The following is a 13054-nucleotide window of genomic DNA, read 5'->3' as shown; positions in this document are numbered from 1 at the left end:
GTAAAACAAACCGGTTTAATACAAAATTGATTGTTATCCTGAAACTCACCAACACCCAGCCTGCACCCTCACGATAAAAGGCTCCCTGGAGAACGGTGGGCAGTACGCTAAAAGCGTAAGCGTAGGACAGCGGTGAAGGCTACGCAATTCAACCAACGCAAGCGCTTCGCGAATTAAGGCAAAGCGTTGCATTGTGTTTCTTTTAATGTGGCTCGGGTGAGACTCGCGAAAGAATATTGGTTCCGCTTCGTATGGAAACATTTTTCATATTTAAAAAAAAAGTCGCGTGCGACTGATATAACTGATGTTCCACAAATTAATGTTTATTTAAAGTAGCCTGGAGCTAATTTGTGTATACATTTACCTGAATGAAGATTAATGCACTCTGACCCTTTTCGTAATAAATGCACATAAACCCCACCTACGCTGATGAATGTTACGTCTGTAAATAGTTACATTTATAATAAAATTATTTATTATATTCATTGCAGTTTAACAGCTGATGTCCTGTTTAAGCTTTTCTATTTGCATGGATGTAAATGATATTTACATAAATATTATGCAACTAATATTCTATATGAGCACGTATTTGACTGCTTATTTACTTATTCACGGTTGCTTGCATAATATTATATAATGCTCTACTTTATTATCACACGCTTGGACGTGGCTACTTATTTATTGAATATTTTACACTGTTATTTACTTAAATATTATGCTATTTCCGCCCCATTTAATAATTTATATGAGCATCAATGCGATTATTTATTTATTTACTTAACTACTAAACAATTAATTTCCCATTTAAGCATTTTATGTGTATGGATGTGTCCATTTTATTTATTTATTTTATTTTATTTTAAATATATTACATAGCTAAATAAATATTTTAACATATTATGAGTGAGTCTAATTTATATATTTACTTTAGTAATTTTTTTTTGCTAAAATATTGCATAACTATTTTATTTAAGTAAGCATTTATATGTGCATGATTCAACTACTTGTTTATATTGATATTCTTAGGTGCTTATTTAAATATTATACTTTATTTATATGTTCTTGTATGTGTGTGTAGTATTTTATCTATATTTATACACTTTTTATGCCTTAGATATTAGGTGTGTATATTTTATTTATTCATTTATGCCTATTTTTTTTTATTTTTATTTTTTTAAATATATTACATAGCTAATTTATAGCTAATTTAATATTTACTAGTAGTGCTTAAATATTGCATAACTAATTTATATATTTAACTACTTATTTACAATTTATTTTTGCTTAAATATATTTTATTATATGTTCTTGCAAGTTTTATGTGTGTGTTTATATTTATACATTTATGCCTATAGTGTGTATATTTTATTTATTCATTTAACTGTTTATTTTAAGCTAATTTATTATTGTGCTTAGTTAATATTTATTACAATTTATTTATATTGTAACTATTTTATGTAAGCATTTATATGTGCATGCATTTAACTGTTTATTTAAGCTTATATTTATATACTTCATGTGTGTATATACACCTCGTGCCTATATGTATATTTTATTTATTTATTGTAATGAACTTTTGTGTGTATTTATGATTGTATTTCGCTCGCGCGTGACGCCAGGGGGAGCTGCACCCCTCAGGCGAAGAAAACAACGTCGCGTGCGTGCGTCATGACGCCACGTCGAAAGCGTCGCCTGAATATAAGCCCGCGCTGCGTGGTGACGCGTCCTTCTCCCCTGCCTGTCCCCACCAGCGGAAGGCAGCGCGCTCTCTCTTCCGATATCAGTGCTGAGTGAATCCTGAAACATCTGTCAAAATGGTGCGTATCAGACGTGTTATGATTTTCGACACAGACGCGCAGCGAGCGGATTTTATCATCCGAGGCGGTATTTGTCCGTTTAACCCGGTTTTCGGTTAAATGTGCGCGGGAGGAGGCCGGCTAGCTGTTTCCCACGAAACAAAATGGCAGCTGATGTTTTACGGCGCGGCTGATTTTTTTATTATTTTTATTTTTTAACGCGTTAAAATTCGCTTCTGACTTGCTAGTAAGTCGCTTATTAAATACTCGGCGAGTTTAACTCGAGCTATATCCTTAACCGAGAGTTTTGTCGTTCGGTTTGTTTGTCAGACCGGGCCTGGTTAGCATGCTGGCTAGCCGTGCCACGTATTGTGGAAAGAATCGCGTGCTTGAGGGGGAAAAAAATCTCCGTTATCTGGTTTCGTAACCCCGTATCCTGACGTCTCAATCCTAGCGCTGGTTCTTGTTTTTCTTGCTTTTGCGATGCGCTGTGTGCGGTTTTTATCACTTTGCCGGTCGCTTTAACGGCAGGTGTCGGGTGTGTTCCGACCGGCGTACGGCAGTCACGTGTCTCTGTCTGTCCCGCATGTGCGGTTCATCAGCGGGGCCGCGTCACGCACATGGCCGTCTATTGTTTGCGCAGTGGCTTCCGGTAGGCCTTGAATAAGGCGCTGGAAGATGAATATTAAAGCAGGTGCGTTTATTCCAGCCTTTGAGTAAAAGTCATCGCGCTTTTCGCCTTAAAACGTGCCAGTTAAAGTCACTTGTCATGTACGGCGTTGGAGTAACTAGTTACGTGTATAGGAATTACGTCATTTAATTACAAATGTGACGTTACATTTTTATATAAGTGTAGGTACGTAGTGTAAACTTTACGAAAGCGATTGTAAAGTTACTCTTTTTTTTCCACTTATTATACCAAATTGCATCATGTGCTTTAAAATGAGTTTCAGGAGCTGAAAAGCACACGTCCTTTTATGCACTTTTATAAAAAAAAATTCTTCAAAACATTAATGGATGCCAGTGTTTCCTGTCATAGCTATAAAAATACCTGATTTTTAAAAACTGTTATAACGCATATTTTTTTTATTTAACCCCAGAACAAATTAAAAAGGCATGCTGATGTCTGATTTTGTAGTTACTGTGCTTTATAATTAGCCTGATTTAAAGTGAAGCTTTTCAGATCAGTGGACTATTACTGTAAAGTGAACCCTGCCTGCTTTAAATGTTTTTAAATGAAGCTGAAAACCTTTTTTAGAAATAAAGTAATCCATTGCATTGCTTTAAGGTAATTAATTACTTGTTACTTTTCCATAGTAACCTTCCCAACGCTTGTCAGGTTTAATATAAATGTAATAGTTTTTCAAAATGTCTAATTTGCTCTGTTGTAAATGCAAAAGTTTTGTAAAGAAGAAACTGAGTCTAAATGACCGTCAAACGTGTCTTTTTCAGGTGAACTTCACAGTCGACCAGATCCGTGCCATCATGGACAAGAAGTCCAACATCCGCAACATGTCCGTGATTGCGCACGTGGATCACGGGAAATCTACGCTGACCGACTCTCTGGTGTCCAAGGCTGGGATCATCGCTTCCGCCCGCGCCGGAGAGACCCGCTTCACTGACACACGCAAAGACGAGCAAGAGCGCTGCATCACCATCAAATCCACGTAAGACGGCCGCCAATAAAGCGCCACTGAATACGTGATTCGCAGGAAAATGCGTTTAATGGCAGCGTGACAAATCCTAGAAGTAACTTTTGCAATGTAAATATTATTCCGCACGACTAACTTGGGGATTTGACCATTGCTAGTCTGTAAATAAAAATGTCATGACATTAATGCGTAACCGAATCTGGCACAGTTTTACGTTTGCCAGCTTGTTAAATGCGTGTAATGTACGCGTAACAGCTGCAACATATTAGAGTTTGAATTCTAGGTCTGTGAATGAGATGCGTGCATGATGTCATGAGTTATCAGGTAGTTAAAACGGCAATCTTGCGTTAAAAGTGCAGTCGAATGGTGTTGTCGTGTTTCTAAATGATGATCAGTTGGGAGTGGCTGTGTTCATGAGGCCAAAGGCTGTGCTTTTTCACTGTTTTATGGCGTCGGGTCCATGCACTAAAGTTAAATTGAAGTGTTTGTTGGGGTGGAACAATGCATCACGTCAATATCAGTATATTGCAAAACAAAAATGCCACGTGTATAATTGTATTGAAGTGATGGCTCAATTGTGTTTGATGCGAAACATGTTTATTATTAAATGACAAACCTGAAGTTCTTTTTATTCAGTAAGTGTGTGTGTTGGCCTAAACTAGAAGCAAGCCAAGCAGAGCGCATGATAAAGAGCGAGTCGTTGGTGTCTCTTTCGCAGTGCCATCTCCATGTACTACGAGCTGTCCGATAACGACCTGGCCTTCATTAAGCAGTGCAAGGATGGATCTGGTTTCCTCATCAACCTGATCGACTCTCCTGGCCATGTCGACTTCTCCTCCGAGGTCACGGCTGCTCTGCGTGTCACTGATGGAGCTCTGGTTGTGGTGGACTGTGTCTCTGGTAAGCTTGCTTATTGGCCTCAAAGACTCTTTTTCACCTTTCATAGGTTACGGCTTTAAATTTTGTCATTTAGCAGACGCCTGTCCAGAAGCGACTTACGAATGAGGACAATAATAGCAATTAAAATCAAGAGAGCAAAGATGATGCAATTGTTGACGAGTCTGTTAGCTTAATGTAGTACATTATATGTATGTGTGTGTAATGTATGTGCTTTAATCGTGTAACCGGTTTTCCATTCTGTTCACTGGTTTTACCTTCATGTATTAAGCTAATAGACTCATATATATTATTGCTTGTTTTAATGCATGTTTATTGTATTTGCACTTATGTATATTACAAAGGTTGTAGTTTTGAAATGAGATTCTTACCTGTATTTAAAATAGCTGTTGCTGGCATCTTAACATCATAAGGCCTGCAGTAATCTGTTTATTTTTACTTGCATACTGAAACCACCACTGTCACCTTTTCGATTTATCGCTTATTCTTGCTATCGGAAAGCTCTTAAAGTTACTTTGATGAAGCCCTGATGGCGTCGAATGCCCTTTTTGCTAAACTCTTGATGGTTTTCGCGCAGGTGTGTGCGTGCAGACCGAGACGGTGCTGAGACAGGCCATCGCCGAGCGCATTAAGCCCGTGCTGATGATGAATAAGATGGACCGAGCTCTACTGGAGCTGCAGCTGGAACCCGAGGAGCTGTACCAAACCTTCCAGCGCATCGTGGAGAACGTCAACGTCATCATCTCCACGTACGGAGAGGACGAGGGTGGACCCATGGGCAACATCATGGTGAGAACTGCGCTCAAGTGTAGTTGATGCTAAAATGCTTTACGGTCTATGAGGAACAACCATGTACCACTCTGATAGGCTGATTATAAACCTACCACAATAATCTGAGACCTGCTGTGATCTAGACCCTTCCCGGAGCTGCGGTCTCACTAGGGTTCCTTTGAGCTGGACCGTTTGTGCTCACCTCTCTCTCTCTCTCTCTGTGCTCTCAGATCGATCCGGTGGTCGGTACTGTGGGGTTCGGATCCGGTCTTCACGGCTGGGCCTTCACTCTCAAGCAGTTTGCGGAGATGTACGTGGCCAAGTTCGCTGCCAAGGGTGAGAGTCAGCTGAACCCGGCTGAACGCTGCAAGAAAGTGGAGGACATGATGAAGAAGCTTTGGGGTGACAGGTGAGATTCGTGTAGATTTAAGTGCGTGCTCTTGCAGGTTTGGCTGAAAACCACGAAGCTCCTTTTCTCTTTGCACAAGTTACTTAAATTAAACATCTGCTAGATGTGAGCTCATATATTGCCATTTAAAAAAAAAAATGTAAGTGCCGCCTTCTGATCACCAAGACTGCTTTATTTGAGATTTTCTAATGTGGTATTAGGAGCTATTTTATTATTCAGCTTCCAGTCAGTTATTTAGAAATCATTTTAATAAGTCTATTTGCAAAAAGTGTTTTTACTGACGCTTTTGAACTGAATGCATCTTTAATTTAATGTAAAGGCTTTGAAATCTTAATCTCTTTAAAGTCTAGTTATTTGGATGAATAGTTTAACCTCAGTGACCTAAAACCGTTCAACGGTATTGCAAGTAATTTAAAGGGATATAAGCTATCTGTTAGATATTACTCATCCTCTGGTGCTCTTCCAGGTATTTTGACCCAGCCACCGGTAAATTCAGCAAGTCTGCCAACGGCCCCGATGGAAAGAAACTGCCCCGCACCTTCGCCCAGCTCATCCTGGACCCCATCTTCAAGGTACGTTAAAGAGCCTTGAACGGCAGCTCAAACCTCCTCTTGCTACGCCGGCGATCTCACCTCGCTTCCTCCATCTCCAGGTGTTCGACGCCATCATGAACTTCAAGAAGGAGGAAACCGCCAAGCTGATCGAGAAGCTGGACATCAAGCTGGACATGGAGGACAAGGATAAGGAAGGCAAGCCTCTGCTGAAGGCCGTGATGCGTCGCTGGCTGCCCGCCGGAGAAGCTCTGCTTCAGATGATCACCATCCACCTGCCCTCTCCCGTCACGGCCCAGAAGTACCGCTGCGAGCTGCTTTACGAAGGACCCGGAGATGATGAAGCCGCCATGGGTACGATGCGCTCATTTTAATGCCCCTCTTAACTTGTCATTTTTCTGCACTATTGTCTGACTGACGTCTTCTACGCAGGTATTAAGAACTGCGACCCTAAAGCTCCCCTCATGATGTACATCTCCAAAATGGTGCCGACCACAGATAAGGGTCGTTTCTACTCTTTTGGCCGTGTGTTTTCTGGTGTGGTGTCCACTGGGCTGAAAGTGAGAATCATGGGACCAAACTTCACCCCTGGGAAGAAGGAGGATCTCTACCTGAAACCCATCCAGAGGTCTGCAGCGCTCCAGACTCATTAACACTACAGTGATGCTCTGAAGTTACTTTAAAACCATTTGAACAACTTAATATTTATACTTCAAACACTAAGGCTGTTTTTGTGACTCAGTGTTTTATTTTCCACCTAAAAGACTGACTGCTTTTGTCAGCACTGGTCGCACCAACTTTTAAAATGATAAAACTAACTCTTTACTGTAAAGTTTCGCTTAACATTAACAAACAGTACTTGCACATCGGTCTTCATTTTAAGTTCGATACTCTGCAATGCATTATAAATTTTTTCTTGCTTATCATCCTTTTGCTAGTTAATCAGTGCAGTAATGTTAACGAGACCTTTTATTACGAAGTAAAAAGTACCAAAAATAAAATTCTAAGGATGCATTTGGTCCGAAAAACTTAATTTTAAACCAATTGATTAAAGGTTTACAAAAATTGCACAAGGCAGTTATAGTTTGAAGACTTCTGCTCCGTTTTTGGTCAAATAAATTTAAGCACAGTCAATAATGCCCTGGGAAAGAATATAAAGACCGCATTTATTACTTAAATTGTGTAATTGACAATTTGAAAGTAATAAAGCAGTGAAGTTGCATTGATTGGATGGTAGGTGCGCTTCCAATGTTTAGAAGCATTGTTCATGCGTCCCTTAAACTGTGCACTTTAAGAATTTTTAGCGAAGTTAATTTCTGGTTGCTAAAGCTCTGCGTTATTAAAACCAAGTCATGACTCTGTGCGCTGCTTTTCTGACACTTAAGTCTTCTGTTCCAGGACCATTTTGATGATGGGTCACATGCGTGGAGCCCATCGAAGACGTGCGTGGTGGTAACATTGTGGGTCTGGTTGGCGTGGACCAGTTTCTGGTGAAGACGGGACCATCACGACTTTCGAGCAGGCCCACAACATGCGTGGTGATGAAGTTCAGCGCCAGCCCTGTGGTCAGAGTGGCGGTGGAGGCCAAGAACCCCGCTGACCTGCCCAAACTGGTGGAGGGACTCAAACGCCTGGCCAAGTCCGACCCCATGGTGCAGTGCATCATCGAGGAGTCCGGAGAGCACATCATCGCCGGCGCTGGAGAACTTCACCTGGAAATCTGCCTTAAAGATCTGGAGGAGGACCATGCCTGTATTCCGCTGAAGGTCTGTTGGTCTTGGTTCTTTAGAGACGCTGTTCTTAGATGCATTGTAAGAAAATTTGTGTATTATGCCAGCACATGTAGACTTGTTTCACAGATTAATGCATTGTTTCTACAAATGTTTTCCCCTTCATTTTGTACTTATTCCTAATTCACAGGAAAGCTTAATGCATTTGTCCTATAGTTGCATGTGCTTTAATTGAAAAGCTCTGTGCTGAATCGACCAGCCTCCCCTGATGTGACTCGTGTGTCTGCTTCCTCCGGCAGAAATCGGACCCCGTTGTGTCCTACAGAGAGACGGTCAGCGCCGAGTCCGACCAGATGTGTCTGTCCAAGTCTCCCAACAAGCACAACCGTCTGTACATGAAGGCCAGGCCGTTCCCCGACGGTCTCGCCGAAGACATCGACAAGGGCGACGTGACGGCCCGCCAGGAGCTCAAGGCCCGCGCTCGTTACCTGGCCGACAAATACGAGTGGGAGGTCACGGAGGCCCGTAAGATCTGGTGCTTCGGACCCGACGGAACCGGACCCAACGTCCTGGTGGACGTGACCAAAGGAGTGCAGTACCTGAACGAGATCAAGGACAGCGTCGTGGCCGGCTTCCAGTGGGCCACTAAAGAGGTGAGACGCCGCGAGGTCGACCAGCGGTCCTGCTCGTGTTCTTCTGGCTGGTCTATGAGGAGAAATCATGCACCACTCTGAACGAGTGATGGATAACAGCTACCACAGATTTCTGAGACCGCCACGGGCGCAGGAAACGGATCAGATCGATTTCATTTTTTAAAATGCAAACCAGTAATGAAGTTGTAATGGTAGTCTCTGTCTCTCTCTCTCTCTCTCTGTCTCTCTCTCTCTCTCTCTCTCTCTCTCTCTCTCTCTCTCTCTCTCTCTCTCTCTCTCTCTCTCTCTCTCTCTCTCTCTCTGTCTCTCTCTCTCTCTCTGTCTCTCTCTCTCTCTCTGTCTCTCTCTCTCTCTCTGTCTCTCTCTCTCTCTCTGTCTCTCTCTCTCTGTCTGTCTCTCTCTCTCTCTCTCTCTCTCTCTCTCTCTCTCTCTCTCTCTGTCTCTCTCTCTCTGTCTCTCTCTCTCCTCTCTCTGTCTCTCTCTCTCTCTCTGCTCTCTCTCTCTCTCTCTCTCTGTCTCTGTCTCTCTGTCTCTCTCTCTGTCTCTGTCTCTGTCTCTCTCTCTGTCTCTGTCTCTCTCTCTCTCTCTCTCTCTGTCTCTGTCTCTCTCTCTCTGTCTCTCTCTCTCTCTCTCTCTCTCTCTCTCTCTCTCTCTCTCTCTCTCTCTCTGTCTCTCTCTCTGTCTCTCTCTCTGTCTCTCTCTCTCTCTGTCTCTCTCTCTCTCTCTCTCTCTCTCTCTCTCTCTCTCTCTGTCTCTGTCTCTCTGTCTCTGTCTGTCTGTCTGTCTCTGCTTTGCTTTTGTTGTTACAAAAATAGAAACGGTACAATTTTTGCTTATTACAATGTATAAAAGATTTAATTGCTGAAGTTGTGATGCTCGCTGGCATCCGTTACCTTCATGAATGCTGTAGTTTCATGACTGATGTTTCTCTCTCTCTCTCCGCTCAGGGAGTGCTGTGCGAGGAGAACATGCGAGCTGTCCGCTTCGACATCCACGACGTGACTCTGCACACAGACGCCATCCACCGCGGCGGCGGCCAGATCATCCCCACGGCCCGCAGGGTCCTGTACGCCTGTCAGCTCACGGCCGAGCCCCGGCTCATGGAGCCCGTCTACCTGGTGGAGATTCAGGTGAGGTGTCGCTTCGCCGGGTCTCGCTCTCTGACACACGGGCGCCTCTCACCCTCTCTTCTTCTCCTCTCAGTGCCCAGAGCAGGTGGTCGGAGGCATCTACGGCGTGTTGAACAGAAAACGAGGCCACGTCTTCGAGGAGTCTCAGGTCATGGGAACGCCCATGTTCGTGGTTAAGGCCTATCTGCCCGTCAACGAGTCTTTCGGTTAGTTTCTGTTTTCATTTCATGACCCTTATCAAACACATTAATGTCTTATACGTCATCTGAAAGCTGAATGAATTGGTTTGTGTGGCTTGTTAGGATAGGAAAGTTTTCCAACTCTCCCAAAAGTTGAGTTTAGTTCAGATCAGCCTAGAAAACCACTTTTGATTTTGTGCACTGCTAACCTCAAGAATAGTTCACTTGAATGACTCTTCTGGTGTAATCAGATTCGATGCATGCTTAATGGATTCGAAAGCGGTCAAACTCTGCTTATTAACTGGAAAGATACCATTTCCAAAAAGAATGGCTTTGTCCGAGTTTGTCGCTCAAATCACGTGGCATGAAATAACTTAATACAGATAATGAACATGAAAACAAGTCAACGTTGTAATGCATCAGTTGAGGAGACTTAAGCCTAGTTCAGGGTTTAAGTTTATTTCTAATGAAACGACTAGGTGTCGTCAGATTACCTAATGTTTCTGATTCATCGGCGCAAACGTTTGTTCATGTCACCTTGTTGAAGTGTAGAATCTGATTGTGGCTGAGTTTGCGCCTGAATGTAAAGTGCTGAGAGAACAGGACTGAATGAACTCCGTACAAAAGAGAAAAAACGGCCAGTGCGTCTCTCTATTGTGTTTCTCACGGTCCGACAACAAACATACAGCGCAAGCGCTCCAGGAACGATTCGTGAGCGGATTCTTTTGAAGTCCGTCTGACAAAAGATCCAGCTCGTCCTCGAGCTCCTCCGTTAAGAGTCACTTAGAGCGACTCCTGACTCACTGAATCAGTAGACATTAATAGCTGCTGGTGCAACAAATAAACCTAAAACATTTTGGAAGCGTTTGCTGATAAGTGGAACTTATACTGGTTTTAGTTTAATAAATGAAAATATTACTCAAATGAGTAATCATCCAAAATTGTTTACATTGTGTGCTATGTATATATTTTGACATTTGGTTTTTTTAAAAAAAAAATATAAATAAAAATAATATATATATATATTTTTTTTTTATATATATATATATATATATATATATATATATATATATATATATATATATATATATATTTATTTTTTTTTTTTTGGGTGCAATTTAGTCGTAGCAGTGGTAGTTATTCAGTGTTTTCACTTCTGGTTTTATGCTAGTACACATCTCTTTCCTAATAGAAGTCCTAGACTATATTAAATCCACGTGTGTGTGTGTGTGTGTGTGTAGGTTTCACAGCTGACCTGCGCTCTAACACCGGCGGTCAGGCCTTCCTCAGTGCGTGTTCGATCACTGGCAGATCCTTCAGGGTGACCCCAAAGACCCCGCGTCCAAACCCTTCCAGATCGTGGGCGACACGCGCAAACGCAAGGGCCTGAAGGAGGGCCTTCCCGCACTCGACAACTTCCTCGACAAGTTATAAGCGGCCCGGCGACGCGTCCTCCGCTCTGGAGGCCGACCTCCGCTTTACACTCATTCCTTCCCTCCTGCACTCGCTTCCTTCCTCAGAGGTCAGCGGAGGGACTGGACTGTACAGGGCACAAACACCACACCTTTATCACATTCTGACAGCAAATTCAAGTGGATTATGTAAATCTAATAAAGAAAATAAAAATGGAAAATGACATGTGCGTGCGGCGCTTCATTGCCGGTCAGTGCGGATGATGATTTTTGTCTGAGATCAGTGACATTCGTCTCTCCAAATTTACTTTGTGCTACTGTGTTTTAAATAGTCCAGAGGTAAGCTGAAATCAAGATGTTTCAGTGTGTTCTAGAAGTGCTCCAAATCAGGGAGACGATTTGCATTTAGATGCTCCACCAAAACATCTAGGGAATAATATTAGACTGGCTGTCAAATGCAGCTGTAACCGAGCTCAACCAAAGCAGGTATTTAAAAAAAAAAAAAAAAATGCTGTTTTAAAAGAGCAACCCTGCCCCTGTCTTCCTGTTTCAGTTGAAGTTGTCACCACGTGATGTTTCGAGGCACTTCAGTCCAAATATTTCATGCCCTTTTTAAGTTATTACACAGGATTGCATTTGTTACGCAAGGCATTTTGGACATCATTTAATTGTTGCATTCTAATACAATGTTAGAATTTTTTTTTTTTTTTTTTTTTCATGACTGAATCTAATTTCGGTGGTTATGGCAAATTGCTTTCTACTTGCTGTACTTGCCATAAATTGATTAATCTGAGCTTTATTTGCAAAAATCTTTTTTTTTTATTTCTAGTTACTTCAGTCTGTAAACTTTTTGACTTTAAAACATTAAATTTATTTTTTGACAATGCATTACAAATGCATTGTTATTCCCAAAGACTTTTTTTTTTTTTTTTTTTTTTTCCTAAACTTTTTGCTCAGAATATTTTTCATTTAGGAATGCATCAGGTTGTCAACTTTTATTTTACAGCCTTTTTGAAGTGGATCAAAACCTTTTCTTCCACCTTTTTTACATCTGCTTTAAATGTACTCTAGTAACAAATTAAAAGGCTGCATTCATATAGCTAATTTAATAGGTCAAGGTAATTTTTTTTTTTTAAAACATTTAAAAACTAGTGCCTGCAGTACATAAATATGGCCACTACATAAATAGATTACCATTAAATTCAGTCTGCCGTCCTAAAAACGCTGAGATGTAAAGAATGATTCATCTTTATTGAACATGAGTAGTCATACAAAGACCCAACATCCAGAAACACCAGTGTGTTTGCTCTGAACAGTCTTGCACGAGTGCTGAGGTTCACCCTGTAAATAAATACAGCTCCTGAATGATTCTCACCCTCGAGTTAAATTAAGTGCTGAACGTACGAGAAACATCGAAGGAAAACCTTGGCACCGAAGAGAAACCGACCGCCTTCCTCTGGTCTACAATCACACCGCTGTACAAAAAGCTCAACGCAAATCAAACTTCATCGATTCCATAGAATTATTTTCCCACGTTATAATCTAAAATACACAATTCTCGTCCGAATGCGCTAACAAAACATGTAATGAACGCCTGCCTGCTTTTGTACGGCGAATCGTTAGTTGCATACACATCAAAATCTGCTTTATTTAGATGAGAATTAAAACAACAGCTCACCCAGAAATGAATGTTTGTCAAATCTACGTCGCACCAGTGGAAGTGAATGGGTGCCGTCGGCCATTAAACCGATTTTAAAGTAAAACGAAACTACAAACCCGTTTTCTCAAGATGTGGATTATTTTATCAGCTGTTTGGACTTCCGACGGCGCCCGTTCCCGACGGCACCCATTCGCTTACAGCTCGTCTGCATTCG

At 41.8% G+C, this 13054-nt stretch overlaps 2 protein-coding genes across 4 annotated transcripts in view; one reads left to right on the top strand and one right to left on the bottom strand.

Annotated features, from left to right (window-relative positions):
- armc6 (armadillo repeat containing 6) overlaps window positions 1-201 on the bottom strand; it is a 12377-nt gene extending 12176 nt beyond the window's left edge. The window contains exon 1 of one of the 3 annotated variants that reach the window (XM_043233493.1): window positions 50-201. The gene's annotated coding sequence lies outside the window, so the exon portion shown is untranslated. Of the gene's footprint in view, window positions 4-49 lie in introns of those variants that run through there. The other 2 variants (XM_043233492.1, XM_043233494.1) reach the window with 2 other exon arrangements.
- A 1462-nt stretch (window positions 202-1663) lies between these two features.
- On the top strand, window positions 1664-11404 carry eef2b (eukaryotic translation elongation factor 2b). The gene is given in 17 exon segments (XM_043233459.1): window positions 1664-1817; window positions 3249-3463; window positions 4167-4348; window positions 4923-5134; window positions 5347-5525; window positions 5992-6097; window positions 6178-6430; window positions 6509-6704; window positions 7475-7499; window positions 7501-7570; window positions 7573-7613; window positions 7615-7842; window positions 8106-8459; window positions 9407-9589; window positions 9663-9795; window positions 11010-11048; window positions 11051-11404. Coding segments are annotated over 17 exon segments (2571 nt in total). The 5' UTR covers window positions 1664-1814; the 3' UTR covers window positions 11203-11404.
- The last annotated feature ends 1650 nt before the right edge of the window (window positions 11405-13054 follow it).

The sequence above is a fragment of the Puntigrus tetrazona genome, unplaced genomic scaffold (genome assembly GCF_018831695.1).
Source record: "Puntigrus tetrazona isolate hp1 unplaced genomic scaffold, ASM1883169v1 S000000837, whole genome shotgun sequence".
NCBI classification, from domain to species: domain Eukaryota; kingdom Metazoa; phylum Chordata; class Actinopteri; order Cypriniformes; family Cyprinidae; genus Puntigrus; species Puntigrus tetrazona.
This window is presented reverse-complemented; position numbering and strand designations above follow the sequence as displayed.